General features: G+C 42.5%; 1 protein-coding gene and 1 long non-coding RNA gene across 5 annotated transcripts in view; one reads left to right on the plus strand and one right to left on the minus strand.

Moving 5' to 3' along the window:
- Positions 1–16,381, plus strand: part of LOC134927427 (uncharacterized) — a 51,924-nt gene extending 35,543 nt beyond the window's left edge. For both annotated transcript variants that reach the window (XR_010177636.1, XR_010177637.1), the window contains one exon: positions 16,129–16,381. This is a non-coding gene — a long non-coding RNA (uncharacterized LOC134927427). The remainder of the gene's footprint in view (positions 1–16,128) is intronic.
- The window catches only part of PRKAG2 (protein kinase AMP-activated non-catalytic subunit gamma 2), a 656,600-nt gene that overhangs the window by 366,818 nt on the left and 270,079 nt on the right, over positions 1–19,703 (minus strand). For all 3 annotated transcript variants that reach the window (XM_063921848.1, XM_063921849.1, XM_063921850.1), the window contains one exon: positions 12,156–12,438. In XM_063921848.1, the coding sequence (XP_063777918.1) occupies positions 12,156–12,438 (283 nt within the window). The remainder of the gene's footprint in view (positions 1–12,155; positions 12,439–19,703) is intronic.

A 19,703-nucleotide genomic window follows, 5' to 3' on the forward strand; every position in this document is an offset into this window, starting at 1 on the left:
TGGCGCCATCTTAAATGGAGGTTTTTTTGTTTAAAAAATATTTATTAATAAAAACAATTAGGCCTGGTGTAAATTCTCCCAAAGACACTTTATTATAAATTTGTCAGTGCGGCCGCGGCTTCAGCAGAGCTGTGTAGTGTAGGGGTGGCCAACCAGTCAGTGGCAAAGAGCCAGAAAAGATCTGTAGTCGAAGGCACGCAAGCAAAAATGGGGGCGTGGCATAGCTGTCACAAAGCCACACCCCATTTTTATGCGCACACCTTTCGGTTTGACGTTTGTAGGAGTATGACCTTGTGTCATAACCCCATTTTTAGTCATGTTGTACAGTGCCACATACAAATAAAGCCTCTGTACAGTGCCACATACATATAAAAACACCAAAAAATGGGTGCCTCCACAGTGCCAAATACATATATGTCCCCACAGTGCCAGATACATATATGTCCCCACAGTGCCAGATACATATATGTCCCCACAGTGCCAGACACATATATTCCTCCACAGTGCCAGATACATATATTCCTCCACAGTGCCAGATACATATATTCCTCCACAGCGCCAGATACATATATGCCCCCACAGTGCCAGATACATATATTCCTCCACAGTGCCACATACATATATTCCTCCATAGCACCAGATACATATATGCCCCACAGTGCCAGATACATATATGTCCCCACAGTCCACAGTCCCAGATACATATTTGTCTCCATAGTGTCAGATACATATATGTCCCCACAGTGCCAGATACATATATTCCTCCACAGTGCCAGATAAATATATGTGCCAGATACATATATGCCCCCACAGTGCCAAATACATATATGTCCCCATAGTGCTAGATATGCCCCCACTGCCAGATACACATCTCCCCAGTGCTAGATATGCCCCCTCTGCCAGATACACATCTCCCCAGTGCCAGATATGCCCCCAGTGTAAGATACACATGTCCCCCCAGTGCCAGATATGCTCTCAGTGCCAGATATGCCCACAGTCCAAATATATGCCCAGAGCCAGATACACGTCCCCCCAGTGCCAGATATGCCCCCAGTGTAAGATGCACATGTCCCCACACTGTGCCCCCCCATGCGCTGCTGCTCTGCTCAGTATGCTGCTTGTGAGGGGAGGAGAGCGCAGCGTGCGCCTCTCCTGCCCCTCAGTCTCCACTCTCCGGCGGCGTTGATTCTCTCTAATTAGGCGCCAGTCCGTGAGCCAATCAGAGTTCGCGGACCGGCAGCTAAGACTCATGATTGGCTGCCAGTCCATGAGCTCTGATTGGCTCACGGGCCTGCGCCGGGCACTGCAGACTGGGGCAGCGGGAGGCGCTGCGGGAGCTTACGAGACGCATGCGGAGATAGAAAAAGCTGCATACGGCTCGAGAGACGCGGGTTGGCCACCGCTGCTGTAGTGGAAGGTGGCGGCCGGCCGGTGACCTTGGCAGTAGGGTGGCCCGGGGGGCACATGGCACCCTGCCCCCCCGGGCCAGCCCGCCTCTGACTGTCCATTAGCTGATGCCTTATCTCCACCCTATGTCCTTAACCACCTGTACAATGAAAAAACAGATACAGTAAAGGAAGAGATGTAGCAAACAGTGTAAAGAAATAAAAAAAGTTACCCATACAAACAATCAGCATTAAGGTAGCATTTATCAAGTACATTCTATAAATTGCTAGGTATAAGTTGATTGGTTGGTATTGGCAACTTCTCCACTCTTTACACTGCTTGACACATCTGTCTCATATACCGAAGAAAGGTAAAAGTTTTAATAAATTTGATTTTGAATATTAAATACCGGAGAAACATAATAGCAGGACACCCGCACCCCCAATTCAATCAAAGAATGCTTTAACACCTATGTCCAGTCTCCTGTTAACAGCCTCATATAAGATGATAGTGAAAAAATCTAGAAACCATTGAAGACTGACCGCAAGTTCAGCTTAGAAGGTCAAAACAACATTTAGTAGATTCGGTGGTTTTGACTCAAACCAATGCATGGTCTGCTCCATCACTTCTAAACCCCTGCAAACCCGCCGCTGAATGAGCTGATTAGACTAGAAGGAGGGAAGAAGGCAGTACGGGCTTCTAGGGGTAATTCAGAGTTGATAACAGCAGCAAATTTGTTAGCAGTTGGGCAAAACCATGTGCACTGCAGGAATGGCAGACATAAGATGTGCAGAGAGAGTTAGATTTGGGTGGGTTATCTTGTCTCTGTGCAGGGTAAATACTGGCTGCTTTATTTTTACACTGCAATTTAGATTTCAGTTTGATCACACCCCACCCACATCTAACTCTCTCTGCACATGTTACATCTGCCCCTCACCCCTCCTGCAGTGCACATGGTTTTGGCCATTAGCTAACAAATTTGCTGCTGCGATCAACTCCGAATTAGGCCCAACGTTCTTACAATTCGGGAAAACACTGCCCCTACTTGAGGCTGCAGAGTAAATCGCTAATATTTACTAATGTGGATAACATTCAGCACAAAAGCATTAATGTTACTGTCTATTGTGGTAAATGACGCCAGTAATTGCAGCCGCTGTAGCTGTTTTTCACCCTTTCTCTCTCATTAATGGCTGGCCACCAGGGGTGTATCTACGGGTCCGGGCGCCCCTGGCAAAGTAAGGGACTGGTGCCCCCCATATATGAAATAGGGACGGTGCATGTGCAAAAAAGGGACATGATCTTGTGGGAAAGGGGCATGACCATACAATAGTTCCCCCAATTCAAATTACGCTACACAGTAGTAACCCCTATACACATTATGCCCAAACAGTAGCAGTTCCCTTTACATATTAAGCCCACACAGTAATTCTTATAACACCGAGGAGACATCAGCAGTGCCTGGCTTGGCTGAGGAGGCAATGCCACCCAAGGTCTGCTAGTTAAATCAAATAGTAGTGCAAAGAAGTGCAGTAAAGCGCACTACCCAGTGGCGCAAGTAGAAAAAAAATCTTAGTGGTACTGTATGTGCGGTCTGAAAGCAGATGCACGCCAAAAATGGGTGTGGCCACATGCAACATGGGGCGTGGCCAATGAAAATGGGTGCGTGATACACAAATACCCCTACAGTGTCAGATACACACATGCCCCCACAGTGCCAGATACACACATGCCCCCACATTGCGAGATACACACATGCCCCCACAGTGCCAGATATGCCCCCACAGTGCCAGATACACATATGACACCATAGTGCCAGACATGCCCCCACAGTGCTAGATATGTCCCCACAGTGCCAGAAACACATATGCCCCCACACTGCTAGATATGCCCCCACGTTGCAAGATATGCCCTCATAGTGCCAGCTATGCCCCCACGGTGCCAGATACACATATGCCCTCACAGTGCCAGATAAGCCCCCACAGTCATATAGTCATAGTCCCCATCTCCCTCTCAGCACATAGCCATAGTCCCCTCCCAGTAAATAGCCACAGCCCCTACCTCCCCAAGCAATAGCCGTAGTCCCCCCAGCACATAGTCTCCACCTCTCCCAACACAGTCATACAGTAGTCCCCACCCCCCTTCCATCACATAACAATATTTCCCTGCCAGCATAGATAGCCATAGTCCCCATCCCCCTCCCAGCACATAGCTGTAGTCCGATCTTAGCACATAGTAGTAGTCTACCCCACGCCCAGCACATACATAGCCTCCCCACACAGCACATAGCCCTGGACCCCACCCCACAACATCCCAGCAGATAGCCGTAGTATCTGGTAATACCTGCTGTGCCGAGCGGCCTGGGATGGAGGGCGGAGGATCACTCAGGCGGCAGGAGCTGGCGCCGGTGTCTGGCACCACACCAAACTACGTGAAGAAACTGAAATTTAACTACAGCTCCCAGCAGCCCTTTCTGCTGGGATCTCACAACAGCAAGGGTTGCTGGGAGTTGTAGTTTATTTTCAGTTTCTTCCCTGTAGTGCATTACGGTTCTCACACCGGCGCCAGCTCCTGCCTGCTGAGCGATCCTCCATCCCAGGCAATGCACAGGCAGCTCGGCACAGCAGGTAGTGCCAGACACTACGGCTTAAAGGATTCCACCCATTGGCCGAGGGTGGCACCGTCAGGTGGCGCCCCCTGCTCGGCTGGCGCCCCTAGCGAGTGCCATCCTGGCCAATGGGTAGATACGCCCCTGCTGTCCACCACACTGCAGACCATGCACACATATCCTACTGGCAGTTTAAGGAAAGCTTACAGTGGTTATAGAGATAGTTACAATATACAGTATGAAGCTGATTAATCTGAATATAACATGGCACACGGATGTGGTATGGAACTGTAACATTTAGAATGTCAACAGTCAGAATATCAACATGGACTTAAGGTTCGACAACCAGTTTGTCGACATTCAATACTATTGACGTGTCCCTAATGTCGACACCAGAATTTTGACAGAGTTTTTTACCAAGTTTTTTTTAGGGCTAAGCCTAAACCTGAGCCTAACCCCTAAAAATGTGCAAAAACCTGTTAGTCAACATTATGAACATGCTGACATTTTAACCATGTCAACATCTGGTTGTCGACATTCAGAAGCTGCCAACATTCTGGGATCAAACCTCTAACTGGATACCAGTCGCCCAGTATCACAAGACCATGAAAAGCACAGGATAAATAACACATAAGAATAAGACATCTGTCCTACCTCTGACCTACCTGCACAAATCAGGAAGCTAAATATACTCAATAAATATTATTCCTCGACCATTTCTTTTTACAAACATTCAAAGGCTATTTTATCCATATCGCAGTGTTTATTTAATGCTTTATATAATCTTAGGAATTGCAGATAAAGGCATAGTAAATGGTGCGGACCTTATTAATTATTTACACCTAGGTGCTCTGTGCCTGTAGTGTGTTCCATCCAGGACATCTCTGCTCACGATAACCTGCTGTACTCTGAGGCCTGTGCTTTCAGGTGGCTGCAGACAGAGGAATATGGGCAAGGTATAACGGCTAACGGAAAAATAAGGGTTTTGTTTTCCAATAAAACTGAATATGCAAAATGTTATATTAATGTGAAGTTTCTCTTTGTAAAACTGGATCCTTCACATCTAGGATATATTGACTACAATCTTGGAATCACAATAGGTGCGTTTTTTAACTACAAATGTTAATGGCGTCCTATTGCTCAGGGATCTCTACCTTTAGTTTTGCTTACTGTACATTCCCCTAAATCAGCATCACAGTAGTTTTAGATCCATTCTACTCTCTCCTGCTCTCGTAGTCTTCTGACCCCATTGTAGTTTCAGAGGTTTAAATTCATTTTCAGGGCACGTCCGAGCATACATCGAAATCCGTCTATATGACCTTTATGTGACCATGGCATGAAGGATCGCTGTTACTACTATAGGAACTAATGTACAGGGTTGGACTGGCCCACAGGGGTACAGGGGAAACCACTGGTGGGCCCTACTGCCTGGTGGGCCCAACCCCTCCTCTAGGAATCAGGTTTCAGACTGTTCTGTTACTAATCTAGTACATTATCATGCATGCACTACAGTATTTACTGTATATATTTATCTAGGGGATCAACACTTGCAAAATGGTTAGGCAAACCAATGTGGCGGCTGGGCACACCCCTTCTAGATACTGGCCACACCCCTAAACACGGGACCCTACCACAGTATTCCCCCGGTGGGCCCTACATGCCCCAGTCCGACACTGCTAATGTACATAACATACCTGGGTTCAACAACATGCTCCGTACACCAGTATTTCCTGTACAACTGTAATGTCAAAGTCCAACATATGTTCTTGGTGTATTTGTATAGTTACAGTAAAATATAATTCCTCCTTTAACCACTGAAGTAACAATTTTAACCTTACAAAACCATTCATGAATTTTATTTCTTAAATATAGTTTAAAAAGTATTTTTTTAAATATTTAAATATTATATTATGTACATCTGCAAAATGGATCTCATCGTCAAAACATGGGGACACAGTGGGGTGGCACGGACGCCAGTTAAGTGGTTAATAATGTTCAAATACATAAAGGTCCTTATACATCATTGCTGCAGTCACTCCAAACAGCCCCTCTTGGCCCGCTAGGTCGCATGAGAATATTCTAGCGTCAGGAGGTATGCTGCTTTCACATCGCAAACCCTGCTTTTGAAACGGTTCTTTAAATGGTTCTTAAAACAGGTCTGAGCAGTTAAACCCCCTTCACATCGCATGTTGTAACTGGTATATTACCGTTGGGTCTGGGACTCCAGGTCGACAACAAAAAGGTCGACACACCTTAGATCGATGTCGATTGGTCGACACACCTTAGGTCGACATGGACAAAAGGTCGACATGGACAAAAGGTCGACAGGAACAAGGTCGACAGGAGGTTTTTATTTTTTTTGGTATCATTTTCTTCGTAGAGTGACGGGGAACCCCAATTAGTGCACCGCGTCCCCTCGGGCATGGTACCTTCGCTCGGCACAGATTACCGTTCCAATCGTAGTCCACGTGGATCGGTAAGTATGAAAAGGTTCCAAAAAAGAAAAAAATTGTGAAAAACTCATGTCGACCTTTTTCCATGTTGACCTTGTTCCTGTCGACCTTTTGTCCATGTCGACCTTTTGTCCATGTCGACCTAAGGTGTGTCGACCAATTGGCGTCGACCTAAGGTGTGTCAACCTTTTTGTTGTCGACCTGGAGTCCGGATACCTTACCGTTTTGGTACCTTTCACACTGAACCCGTTTCTCCCATAGAAAACAGTGGTTGTCATTTTAAATGGACTTTTCTGGCCCACACATTATTAATAATTATTAATTAATTATTAATAATTTGGCTAGTCGTACGATGGAACCCAGCAGCTTCGAGCATCTTTACCATGTTTTTGTAGATTACTGCATCCTTCACTGTCCCAGTGATTTGTCTAGCAATTTCTTCATCCCCTCTCATCCTAAGCAGCTCCCTAACCTCCTCATCACTCCAATTTGCCATTTTAAACTGTATTCTGTATAAAAAAAATGCTTCTTCACTCTCATGTGTTTCCTCCAGTTTATTTCCTGCTTCTGCCTGATGACATCACGCATGGAGACAGCCTATCACCTTCTGTGGTTTGGAAATACCGTTTCAGAGCCTTTCACATTGCACAATGAAACGGGTCTGAACCGTGTAGGACCCTGCTTTTTAACCGTTTTAAAATACCAGTAATCTGTAACCAGTAAATTCAAAGTGGCCCTTTCACACCGCAGCTAGAACCGTTTTGGAAGGCTTAAAAAACTTCAATTTACCGGGTTATAGCTGCGGTGTGAAAGGGGTATCAGTCGCAACGCAATGTGACTAGGGTGCACCAAGAGACTGTACTGATTAATGTGATATGACACTTGTATATCTGTGTGTGACTGAGTCTCTGAATCTGTACAGTCAGTGCTACAATGTAGCAGCCGCAGATTTTTCCAGTACAAGTCCTGTTCTGCTCCGTATACAGACTCAGTCACACACAGTATACAAGTGTCATATATTAAATTAAACAGCACAGTTGCCTCGTGCATTGCAAAAAAGACGCCAGACGTTAGCTGAGTTGCACAGGACCTGGCAACTCACATCAGGCATCTCGCACTGCATGGCGTACTGAGGTTAGATGCATGAGGACACATCTGTAACATGCATTTATCCTGTTGATATAACTGAAGAACTCTGAAACCTAATATATGGGAAATGTGTAACTACATATTTTGTACAGATGTTCCCATTCTCATACTGTAGGTGTAGTTCCACTCTAAGGGATTTAATCATTAACCGTGAATGGATCTTAATACCTTATTAAATGTGACCATTATTGTTCCCACACAGGCCTTAATTCTTCATTAAATAAAAATGAATCTGATTAAAATGACGATCCGATTAAAAAGACCAGTCTACGTTCCAAAGAGCCTAGGTCGTCTCTGTCCCACTGTGATTTATACCTTGGTACAGTTACACATAATCCCTGGAGTAATTATTTATTAATCCAGAACTCATTATGTCTACATCATTTAATTTTTCTTCTCCTTTGCTCACATATCAGAATGGACCTATACAGTAATCGCCATTAAGGTCCATCATATTTCTGTTGGGTCACTGGCGAGCAGTGGTGCAAGTTTAAAAAATGTCTTACAGGTACTGTGTGCGCGCGTACCCACGGCTAAATTCTTAAGGGTATGCCGTACCCACCCGTAACTTGCAGCGCTGCCGGCGTGTTATACCCCTTTTATACTCGCAGAAAAATCCCGGGATATTGCACGTGAACGCGCATCATCCCGGGATTTTTGTGAGTATGAATGGGTACAGGGACAATTTCCCGGGACAAGCGACCTGGGTTGCGTCCTGGGAAGCTGTGCAGTGTGAACGGGTATACCGGGTCAAGGCGACCCGGCACCCGTTCTCTGCATAGGAGAAGGCGGTGCTTGGAGTAGATTATCTCCAAGCACCGCCTCCGCTAGAGTCAGCGATGACGTCACCGACCCGGCAATATGCCGGGTCGGCCCGCTAATGTGAATGGGTCATTCTCGGGAATGTGTCCCGGCAAATATACCGGGACACATTCCCGGGAATGAACGTTCACTGCGAGTGTATAAGGAGTCTAAATGGTACACTATAGGCAGTTGAAGGTATGATAGGGTATCTCAGGGGCACTTGCAGAAGAACTAGCAACACTTGGTCCTCTGTGTCCCAGAACATTGCTAACCGTGATAATTAAACTTCTCAAACCTTACACTTCTTTTTCATTCTAAGGATTTATGATTTGTAATATATATATGACTTGCACTCATTAAATTCTCACTTCAGGGTCAATGATGGGCATCTGCTGTACCCTATTCAGATAACCAAAAGCTACATTCATTCCAGATGATTATTCATGGTCCAGCAAGTACACAACATACACAGTACACTACAGATATACAGTACACTAGTACAGATATACAGTACACTACAATTAGATGAGCCTTTTGTAATGGGAACTTGGGCAGCAGTGTAAATATATGCAGAGTCACTACACTGCCAAGCATTGATGACGGTTTCTGATTTATGAGGCCAAGCACTACCAAACAGCGTAAGTGAGCGGCTGTTTTCTCCTGGTATAAATATAGGCTGCCCAGGAATGTGCTGCTTGGACATTCCCCAACCCATCCCATTGAGAAAGGTATTACGTTCCACTTACAGTATCTCTTCTGTTTCTATCTCACTGTTATACTGAGAGAACTGCTGACCAAGCTAAATGTAAGATTCAGGAGACCAAACAACGCCTGCAAACTAATGTGACTAGCCTAACCTCAGAGGTTTCCTAATGTTCTACTTTTATTGTAGGCATTGTTATCACGTCCTTCATCATTAGTTACTGCACGGAGCAATGCAATATTTTTTCAAAAGGGAAAATCAGCAAAGTAGAGAAAGAGACTAGAGAGAAACAACCAGGTGTGATGTACATACTCATGCAAATGTAATGACCTCATTTTTTAAATTCAGGATCCAGTTTTTATGTTTCATATAACTGTTGAGTGTGTGTATATATATATATATATATATATATATATATATATATATATATACACGTAGGAAAAAAATCGGCGGCACTCCAGGCCTTTCAAGTAGGAAAATTGTATATTTAAAACGTCACAAAATACAACATGTGACCGACGTTTCGGGGCCCGTAGCCCCTTGAAAAAGGGGCTACGGGCCCCGAAACGTAGGTCACATGTTGTATTTTGTGATGTTTTAAATATACAATTTTCCTACTTGAAAGTCCTGGAGTGCCGCCGATTTCTTCCTACGTATTACTACTAAACCACGGAGGGCACCTGGGCCGGCTATTGGACAAACTCAGGGAGTGCCGGGCTGCTCCATTGTGTATATATATATAGAGTATATATATTGAGTGAGGGCTTTTGCATATATATATATATATATGCAAAAGCCCTCGCTCAATCACTGACTGACTCATCACTAATTCTCTTACTTTTACTTCCTGATATGTTAGGAAGCTTAAATTTAACACAGGTATTCTTCAGGCAGGAAATAGGAAAACTACGTCATTAGAATTTTAATAAACCTCCCCTAAGGAGATGAAAAGGGGGTTGACATAATGATGTTATCACCGATGCGTAGCTTGCATTACATGAACGATAACACCCAATCGGATCAGCATGTGGATTGCAACTCCAGTATGTACAATTTCATTAACTACAAAAATGCGAAAACCCTCACTCATTCACTCATCACTAATTCTCTTACTTTCCGATATGTTAGGAAGATGAAATGTAACATAGGTATTCTGCAGGTGGGAAGTGGGAAAACTACGTCATTAAAATTTTAATAAACCTCCTCTAAGGGGATAAAAAGGGGGTTGACATAATGACATCATTATCGATACATTGCGTGAACAATAATGCCCAAATGGTCAAATGGATCAACATTTGGATTGCACCTCCAGTGGGTAGAATTTAATAAACTACAAAAATGGTCCTGTCACTTTTTAACGAATCTGCTACAGGTGCTCCTCGGGTAACGCCAAGAACCATGGATTAATAGTTACTTACATTAAGGCGTCTCAAATTTGCATCTCTATAGACTTACCAAATTTTCAACACTTACTTATACTTACAACCGTGAAAATCAGAAACTCCTGTGTGAAGGACGGGTAGAACAGCTAATATATAAATATATATATATATATATATATACACACACAGGTTGAGTATCCCATATCCAAATATTCCGAAATACGGAATATTCCGCAATACGGAATTTTTTGAGTGAGAGTGAGATAGTGAAACCTTTGTTTTTGATGGCTCAATGTACACAAACTTTGTTTAATACACTAAGTTATTAAAAATATTGTATTAAATGACCTTCAGGCTGTGTGTATAAGGTGTATATGAAACATAAATGAATTGTATGAATGTAGACACACTTTGTTTAATGCACAAAGTTATAAAAAATATTGGCTAAAATTACCTTCAGGCTGTGTGTATAAGGTGTATATGTGACATAAATGCATTCTGTGCTTATATTTAGGTCCCATCACCCTGATATCTCATTATGGTATGCAATTATTCCAAAATACGGAAAAATCCCATATCCAAAATACCTCTGGTCACAAGCATTTTGGATAAGGGATACTCAACCTGTATAAAAAAAAGGATCGGCACTCCCACCTTTTTTTGTAGTCCAACTTACTCAGGTGCCATCTGGACACAGAATACTCCAGCACAATCAAATAAGCGGCGGCACTCTGAGATTCAATACAAACGTTAATAGAATACAAACGTGTAGATTTAAGGCTTGCGAGATAGATGAAATCTACATGTTTGTTTCCATTAATGTTTGTATTGAATCTCAGAGTGCCACCGCTTAGTTAATTGTGCTGGAATGTATATATGTATATGTATATATATATACACACACACACACACACACACACACACACACACACACACACACACACACACACACAGTAGATGATGTGAGGGGGACGGTAATTATTTGGGGTCTTTGATGTTCTGGGCATGGACATCAGACCCTGCAAATAACTAGAGTATTGTATAATAACAGACTTATATAAACAAAAAATATATGTGTATTTAATCTGATTTATTACTACTACCATATCAGAAATGAACAGCTACATTCCAGTAGACCACAGTTAGTGCACCACAAATACAGAAGTTATCTACTTGAATAAGTGAAATATAAGGCTATGTAGAATCATATAACTTACAATGTTATGTTCTGTATAACAGACCTCTATAGTCCAATTTTGTTACAAGCACATTAGCCAAATCTATCTTTGTTGAATTTGAAGACAAAAGACAATGATTAGGATAATTACCAACAATTAGATAAGGTGCTCCAGACAAAAGAGGGCAGATCTTTGGATAATGAACACTTAAGGAAATTGTGTATAATAAAACAAATAGAACCAAAGTGGCTTGGATGAGCTCAGATTACTATTCCCATTGCATCTGATAACCATAAAGTCTGTGTTACAGCCTTCAATCATGAATAATGAAGAAGAAGAAGAAAACGGTTGAATACCTGTCTAACGCTTCTCTGTTTCTAATCTCCTAAGCAACTAATGTGATGTTATACAAATCTGTTCTAGACAACATTCCTCTTGTAGCTAAAAGTGGTTTAGTTGTGCCATGTATTCCCGAGCTGCATGGTACTGCCTTACCTTTTCTTGACCTTGTGAAGAATTTGATGCCACCAGGTGAGGTAGATGGGTTAGAAGTTGAGGATGTAGAGTCTTTGGAAGAAGATCTGAAAATGCCACTAAAGCTCATACGCCGAGGTGAACGAGGAGGGGACTCCAAGTATGGGAAGGGGAACAACGTTTTTGGGGATCCAGGGCTATATCTTGCTTTCGCAGGGGCGGACAATGGACTAGATGGTCGGTTTTGTAGACCTTTTGGGAAAAAGCTTTTTGAGGGGCTCCCAGTGCAGGTAGATTCTTCTGTCTGTAGGAGGCAAAGATAAAATGACAGTAGGTTGAACAGATGAAATGCTCAATTGCTCTTAATGGTATACTTGACATTTATAAAGAGGCATTGATGTGTTTTAATCATGTCTTGAACTTCTGACTTTTTTTTTCCAACTTTTCTTATCGCTGTTCCCAACGCTCTAAATGTGAAGACATTGCTTAAGCAGAAGCACAACAAAATTATGGGCTATATATAGGATATAGTTCAAACAATTAAAAATAAAATGTCAGTATTTTGTTCTTGGCTGATCGTTAGGTCTGTATATGAACAGTAAAGAAATCTTTTATGACGTTTAGGGACATTATAGAGAGGGAAACCCCTGGATGGGTGCCAACAGGTAGATATTTTTGCAAGCCCAACTGCCTAGGGAAGCCAATCGTGGAGCCAACTGGAGGTGGAGTGATGGTGAGGAGACTGCAGATGGGTATTACCAACCAGCTGGTTATCAACTTAGGATGGGACTCCACACAATTGCGGCCAAAGGGGTGGGCTGACAAGGCCATTGCCTGGGGCACAGGCCCATGGAGGGCACAACTGAATACCCATGCAAAAAAAAGAAGAAGAATGTTCTTCAGGTACAAGGTATTAATGGTGACAGGTGCCCACTATGCTGGCCATACTGAAAGTTCACACTGCTGCTCTGTCCCCTACCTCCTGCTTGCTTGGGCTGACATCTGTGCTGTGATACCAGAGCAGGCGTCAGTCCTCATTACTCCTCCCCTTCTCTCGCCTCCACTTTTCTAGGAGACAGTTGACACTACTTACTGTATGCAAATGTATATTTGATTATATGTGCATGGATGGGTAAAATCAGGTATCACCCAAAGCATTTTGTCCGGTTGGACTTCATCAAGGGTGCTCCCCTTGATGAATATGTATATATGTGTGTACCTAAACTGTATGTTTGTGTACATGTAAGTAGCTATGTATATTGATATACAGTATGTGTGCCTATGTACAGTATATTAGTATGTGTGTGTTTATGTATACGAGTATACAGTGCATCCGGAAAGTGTTCACAGCGCTTCACTTTTTCCACATTTTGTTATGTTACAGCCTTATTCCAAAATGGAATAAATTAATTTTTTCCTCAAAATTGTACACACAATATCCCATAATGACAATGTGAAAAAAGTTTTTTTTTAGATTTTTGCAAAATGTATTAAAAATAGAAAACTAAGAAATCACATGTACATAAGTATTCATAGCCTTTGCTCAATACTTTGTTGATGCACCTTTGGCAGCAATTACAGCCTCAAGTCTTTTTGAATATGATGCCACAAGTGTGGCACATCTATCTTTGAGCAGTTTTGCCCATTCCTCTTTGCAGCACCGCTCAAGCTCCATCAGGTTGGATGGGAAGCGTCAGTGCGCAACCATTTTTAGATCTCTCCAGAGGTATTCAATTGGATTCAAGTCTGGGCTCTGGCTGGGCCACTCAAGGACATTCACAGAGTTGTCCTGAAGCCCCTCCTTTGATATCTTGGCTGTGTGCTTAGGGTCATTGTACTGCTGAAAGTTGAACCATTGTCCCAGTCTGAGGTCAAGAGCATGGAACAAGTTTTCATCCAGGATGTCTCTGTACATTGCTGCATTCATCTTTCCCTCTATCCTGACTAGTCTCCCAATTCCTGCCGCTGAAAAACATCCCCACGGAATGATGCTGCCACCACCATGTTTCACTGTAGCGATGGTATTGACCTGGTGATGAGCGGTGCCTGGTTTCCTCCAAACATGACGCCTGGCATTCACACCAAAGAGTTCAATCTTTGTCTCATCAGACCAGAGAATTTTGTTTCTCATGGTCTGAGATTCCCTTCAGGTGCATTATGGCAAACTCTAGACGGGCTGCCATGTACTTTTTACTAAGGAATGGCTTCCGTCTGGCCACTCTACCATACAGGCCTGATTGGTGGATTGCTGCAGAGATGATTGTCCTTCTGGAAGATTCTCCTCTCTCCACAGGGGAATGCTGTAGCTCTGACAGAGTGACTATCGGGTTCTTGGTCACCTCCCTTACTAGAGCCCTTCTCCCCCGATTGTTCAGTTTAGACGGCTAGCCAGCTCTAGGAAGAGTCCTGGTGGTTCCGAACTTCTTCCATTTATGGATGATGGAGGCCACTGTACTCATTGGGACCTTCAAAGCAGCAGATCTTTTTCTGTACCCTTCCCCAGATATGTGCCTCGAGACAATCCTGTCTTGGAGGTCTACAGACAATTTCTTTGACTTCATGCTTGGTTTGTGCTCAGACATGCACTGTTAATTGTGGGACCTTATATAGACAGGTGTGTGCCTTTCCAAATCATGTCCAATCAACTGAATTTATATCCAATTTATATCCAATTAAGCTGTAGGAACATCTCAAGGATGATCCGTGGAAACAGGATGCACCTAAGCCCAATTTTTAGCTTCATTGCAAAGGCTGTGAATACTTACAGTATGTACATGTGATTTCTTAGTTTTTTATTTTTAATAAATTTACAAAAATCTCAAAAATACTTTTTCATGGTGTCATTATGAGGTATTGTGTGTAGAATTTGGAGGGAAAAAATTAATTTATTCCATTTTGGAATAAGACTGTAATATAACAAAATGTGGAAAAAGTGAAGCGCTGTGAATACTTTCTGGATGCACTCTATGTGTACCTATGTAAGAGTAAATTAATAAGCAGTTTATTTTCCACTATAAAAGCAACTATATATGTGTCTGAATGTGTGTTTCTATATATATGAATGTATGTACCTATGTATCTATATATTTTGAAATATGACCAAATATGTATATTAGGGTCTGTATGTGTGCGTTTATCTATGTACTGTATATGAGTAAATGTAAATAAGTGTACTGTATGCGTACCTATGCCATAAAGCATGTACAGTATAAATAAACAAGTGGCAGCATAATTGCCACTTCTGCAACACATAACGATCCCCATATGTATTAAAAAGGGTCTGCAGCAGATATCAGTAGTGTAGCTTATAAAGGGATCAGTAATGTAGTGTGGGGTATAGAGGGATTAGTAGTGTAGTGTAGTAATGTAGTGCAGTGTATAGAGGGGTCGGTGATGTAGTGTGGGGTATAGAGGGGTCAGTGATGTAGTGAAGGGTATAGAGGGGTCAGTAATGCAGGATAGGGAATAGTGGGAACAGTAATGTAGTGGTAATATAGAGGGGTCAGGAATCCAGTGTAGGGTAGATGGGGTCAGTGCTGTATTGTAGGGTGTAGAGGGGTCAGTGATATAGTGTTGGGTATAGAGGGATTAGTAATGTAGTGTTGAGTATAGAGGGATTAGTAATGTAGTGTAGGGTATAGAAGGGTCAGTAATGTAGTGTAATCTATAGAGCAGTCAGTGATGTAGTGTAGTGTATAGAGCAGTCAGTGATGTAGTGTGGGGTATAGAGCATTCAGTAATGTAGTGTGGAGTTTAGAGGGATCAGAGCTGTTGTGTAGGTGTAGAGGGGTCAGTAAAGTATTATAGGGTATAGTGTGGTCAGTAATGTAGTGTAGGGTGTGTGAATGCCAAATTGCTTTCTCACAAATATTTAAAATGCAGTTACATACAGTTACAGTTACATACAGTTACAGGCCAGTTATACAATTACCATATTTTTTCAATGCATCCTCCTCTTAATATCTCTCTCTCTCTCTCTCTCTCTCTCTCTCAGCAAATAAATACAGGAACTGATCTGGCAATAACTCCATCATCGTCTAGTCCAAAACAGCAACTGCTCTCCTGTGTGATCAGCAATGTGTTATCTAGTTTGGGGGGAGGGAACTTCCTCATTCATGATGAGTCACTAGTCTCTTTGTATATGCTAATCAGGTTCAGCCTTGAAGACATCCAAAGGGCTGGCCTAAGCTTCCTGTCCACTACCTGTTTGGAATATCTATTGTTCTAATAAAAGTGATTTTAGCTTACATACATTTAATCATAATTATTTGTTGCAATGTCCTACAACTAATAACAAGTATCAAATTAATCTACACATTAATCTGCTTGCTTTAATACCAAATATGACAGGTGTATCTGGTTTCGTTCAAATAATACACATACATGACATTACTTCATTTCATAATTTTAAATCATCATGATGTCTGGCGCTTGATATTATTATAATTATGTACTGCATGAAATAAGTGTCGAATCCATCTCTGTGGCATGTCCGTGTAAATGCGTGTGTTACCATATATTGCTGTGCTCGCTGCGCGTATTTGCAAGTATAGCGACTCATAATGTGTGTAGTTTGTATGTTCTTTTTATGTAATATTTTTGACTTCGACAGGTGTATAGGGGTCAGTAATGTAGTATAGGGTTTAGTGTGGTCAGTAATGTAGTGGCAGTATAGAGGGGTCAGAGCTGTAGTGTAGGGTGTAGAGGGGTCAGTAAAAATACTAATCCATGTATAGTACACTATTATTGAATTAAGATGCAAAACGCAGGACAAAGTATGCAATCTGAGTAAAGAAAAGTCAAAGGTTATTGGTCTGATAAGAGTAACCAGCTCCATGCCTTGCACCACGTATCGTTATGAATAAACTGAGATTGCCTGGGCTCCGGTTGGCTTAGAACCCGACCCTGACTCACATATTATTTTTTGAGAGATATGTGCAGTGCTCTAAAACCACAGCGGAATTTCATTGGGTTTGCTGCAGATAGGCATTTAGGAAATGATGGTTGATCAACGTCAGTTTTCCAAACACAGTCTAAAGCTGGGTACACACTAGGCAACAAGCCAATGATATAGGGCCTGATTCAGCACTGAATGCAGAAGTGCTAAAATTTCTATTTGGCGATTTCAGCACTTCTGCGCATGCGTGCAAACCACTGTGCGATTGCAGTCCAAGTCCCGGCAGGGGGGGTGGGTGGGAACGGGGTGTCAATGCAGTGTTTTGTAGGTGGCAACGCGCAGTTCGGGGGGCGCGACCTGGACAATGGAGGCTTGCCCGGACTGTTTGTGGAGCGGGCCATGGCGGCTGCGTGATGTCACATGCAGCCGCTGTGACCCGAAACATAGCTGCACGCGACTGCCTTCGCAGCTATGCTGCACAGAAGGCAACCCTTAAAATGATGCGCTCAAATTTTAGCAGGAAGGGGGGCGGTATGCAGGGCGACCTTGCCCTGTGCTGGGTGCCCCCGCACTAGCTAGAGACATGAGTAGTAGTTTTGCGATTACTCATGCTGAATTAAGGCCATGGTGCATACACACTGTGCAATCTTGCTGACGACCGAACGCTATATCGAGCATTGTTCAGTAGTGTGGTCCTTAACATTATATCAGGTATAGGTAGGTAATGCGTACACAATGCACAATTTGCTTAACATCGTTAACGTCACTCTCAGATTGTACAGCATGTAGGGCTGACAAAAAGATGCGACAAACGACTCACGGGAGCGCGCAGTAGTGCGTACACACTGGACGATGTGGATGATTTCTTTATCGCTGAACGACAAATCATCCAAAAAAATCATCTAGTGTGTACCCAGCTTAAACCAATGCTTAACAAGTAGTTGAGCTGTACTATGCCAAGCCTGCTGTGAGTCTACACACTTACTATTTACTTTCTATGCTTAGAATGACTGTTGGCAACAGCACTAGCTCAGGAAATGCTCAGTCAAAGCAGATCTATTGTTTGTATTGTGTATTGTGTATCCACGGATTCAGCAGCAATGAATTTATGCGTATTTGTACTTAAATAATGACTCCACTATAGCAATATACCCTGAGAAAACTGGGTAAAAATCCATACATAGTAAGAGAGCTGGTTATGCAATTGTTTTTAGACAGTCTGTCACAACCACTGCTACTCTTGCAGGGGCAAATGCAGGGTTTGTAGGGGTGGGGGGTCCATAGAGGGAAGCAGCCAAGCAGGGGAGTGGAGATTGATGTGACCCTGTATATACTGGGACCGTTAAACAAGTATATATAATAGATACACAAAGTGTGTGTGTGTGTATGTGTGTGTGTGTATATCTGGTCATCAGGAGAGACATACCCATTCTGTGAAGCTAGTTCAACACTAATGAGATTGTGGCTAATAGTGAACTCAGCGTTATTGTTGGCTTGATCCATACAAACGTGATAGTGAATAATTGTGAACTCAGCGCATTTTGTTTTATTATTGTATTTTTATATCGATTTTTTATTTTGGGTACAACACGACCATATGATTTATCATTTGCCCCATAGAGCTCTTCCGATCCATTTAATATGAGCCCCTGATGAAGTCCATTTGGCCGAAACGCGTAGGGTTTGGTTCGGATGCGAGAACATCAGATATGCATTAATTAAGAAACACTGGATTAAGAATCTGTTTCATCATTGATCCATCTGATGTTTGTATTTTAATGTGGATGTGTTAGCCATTTGACATTGACGCAGGAATTGTATTCACTGCAATATATTGTTAAATGCTAATATGTAAATAAATTGAAGTTTTCAAGTAAATAGTGGTCAAAATTTGGAAGAGGACTCATATGTAAAGGTCTAAAGATTATGGCCCAGATGCATCATCACTTGGAAAGTGATAAAATGTAGAGTGAAAAAGAGCCAGCCAATCAGCTCCTAACTTCCATGTCACAGGCTGTGTTTGAAAAATGGCAGTTAGGAGCTGATTGGCTGGTACTTTTTCAGTCTACATTTGATCACTTTCCAAGCGATGATGCATCTAGCCCTATATTGTATAGCTCCCTTGGACATTCTATATATATATATATATATATATATATATATACATACATACTTATATATATATACATACATACACACACACACACACACACAGTGCATCCAGGAAGTATTCACAGCGCGTCATTTTTTCCAACTTTTGTTATGTTACAGCCTTATTCCAAAATGGACTAAATTCATATTTCCCTCAAAATTCTACACAAAATACCCCATAATGACAATGTGAAAAAAGTTTCTTTAGATTTTTGCAAATTTATGAAAACTAAAAAACTAAAAATTACATGTACATAAGTATTCACAGCCTTGCTCAACACTTTGTTGATGATTGTTTGGCAGCAATTACAGACTCAAGTCTGTTTGAATATGATGCCACAAGCCTGGCACACCTATCTTTGGGCAGTTTCGCCCACTCCTCTTTGCAGCACCTTTGAAGCTCCATCAGGTTGGATGGGAAGCGTGGGTGCACAGCCATTTCCAGATCTCTCCAGAGATGTTCTCCAGAGATGTTCACTCGGATTCAAGTCTGGGCTCTGGCTGGGCCACTCAAGGACATT

This window comes from Pseudophryne corroboree, chromosome 5 (assembly GCF_028390025.1).
Source record: "Pseudophryne corroboree isolate aPseCor3 chromosome 5, aPseCor3.hap2, whole genome shotgun sequence".
Taxonomy (NCBI): Eukaryota; Metazoa; Chordata; class Amphibia; order Anura; family Myobatrachidae; genus Pseudophryne; species Pseudophryne corroboree.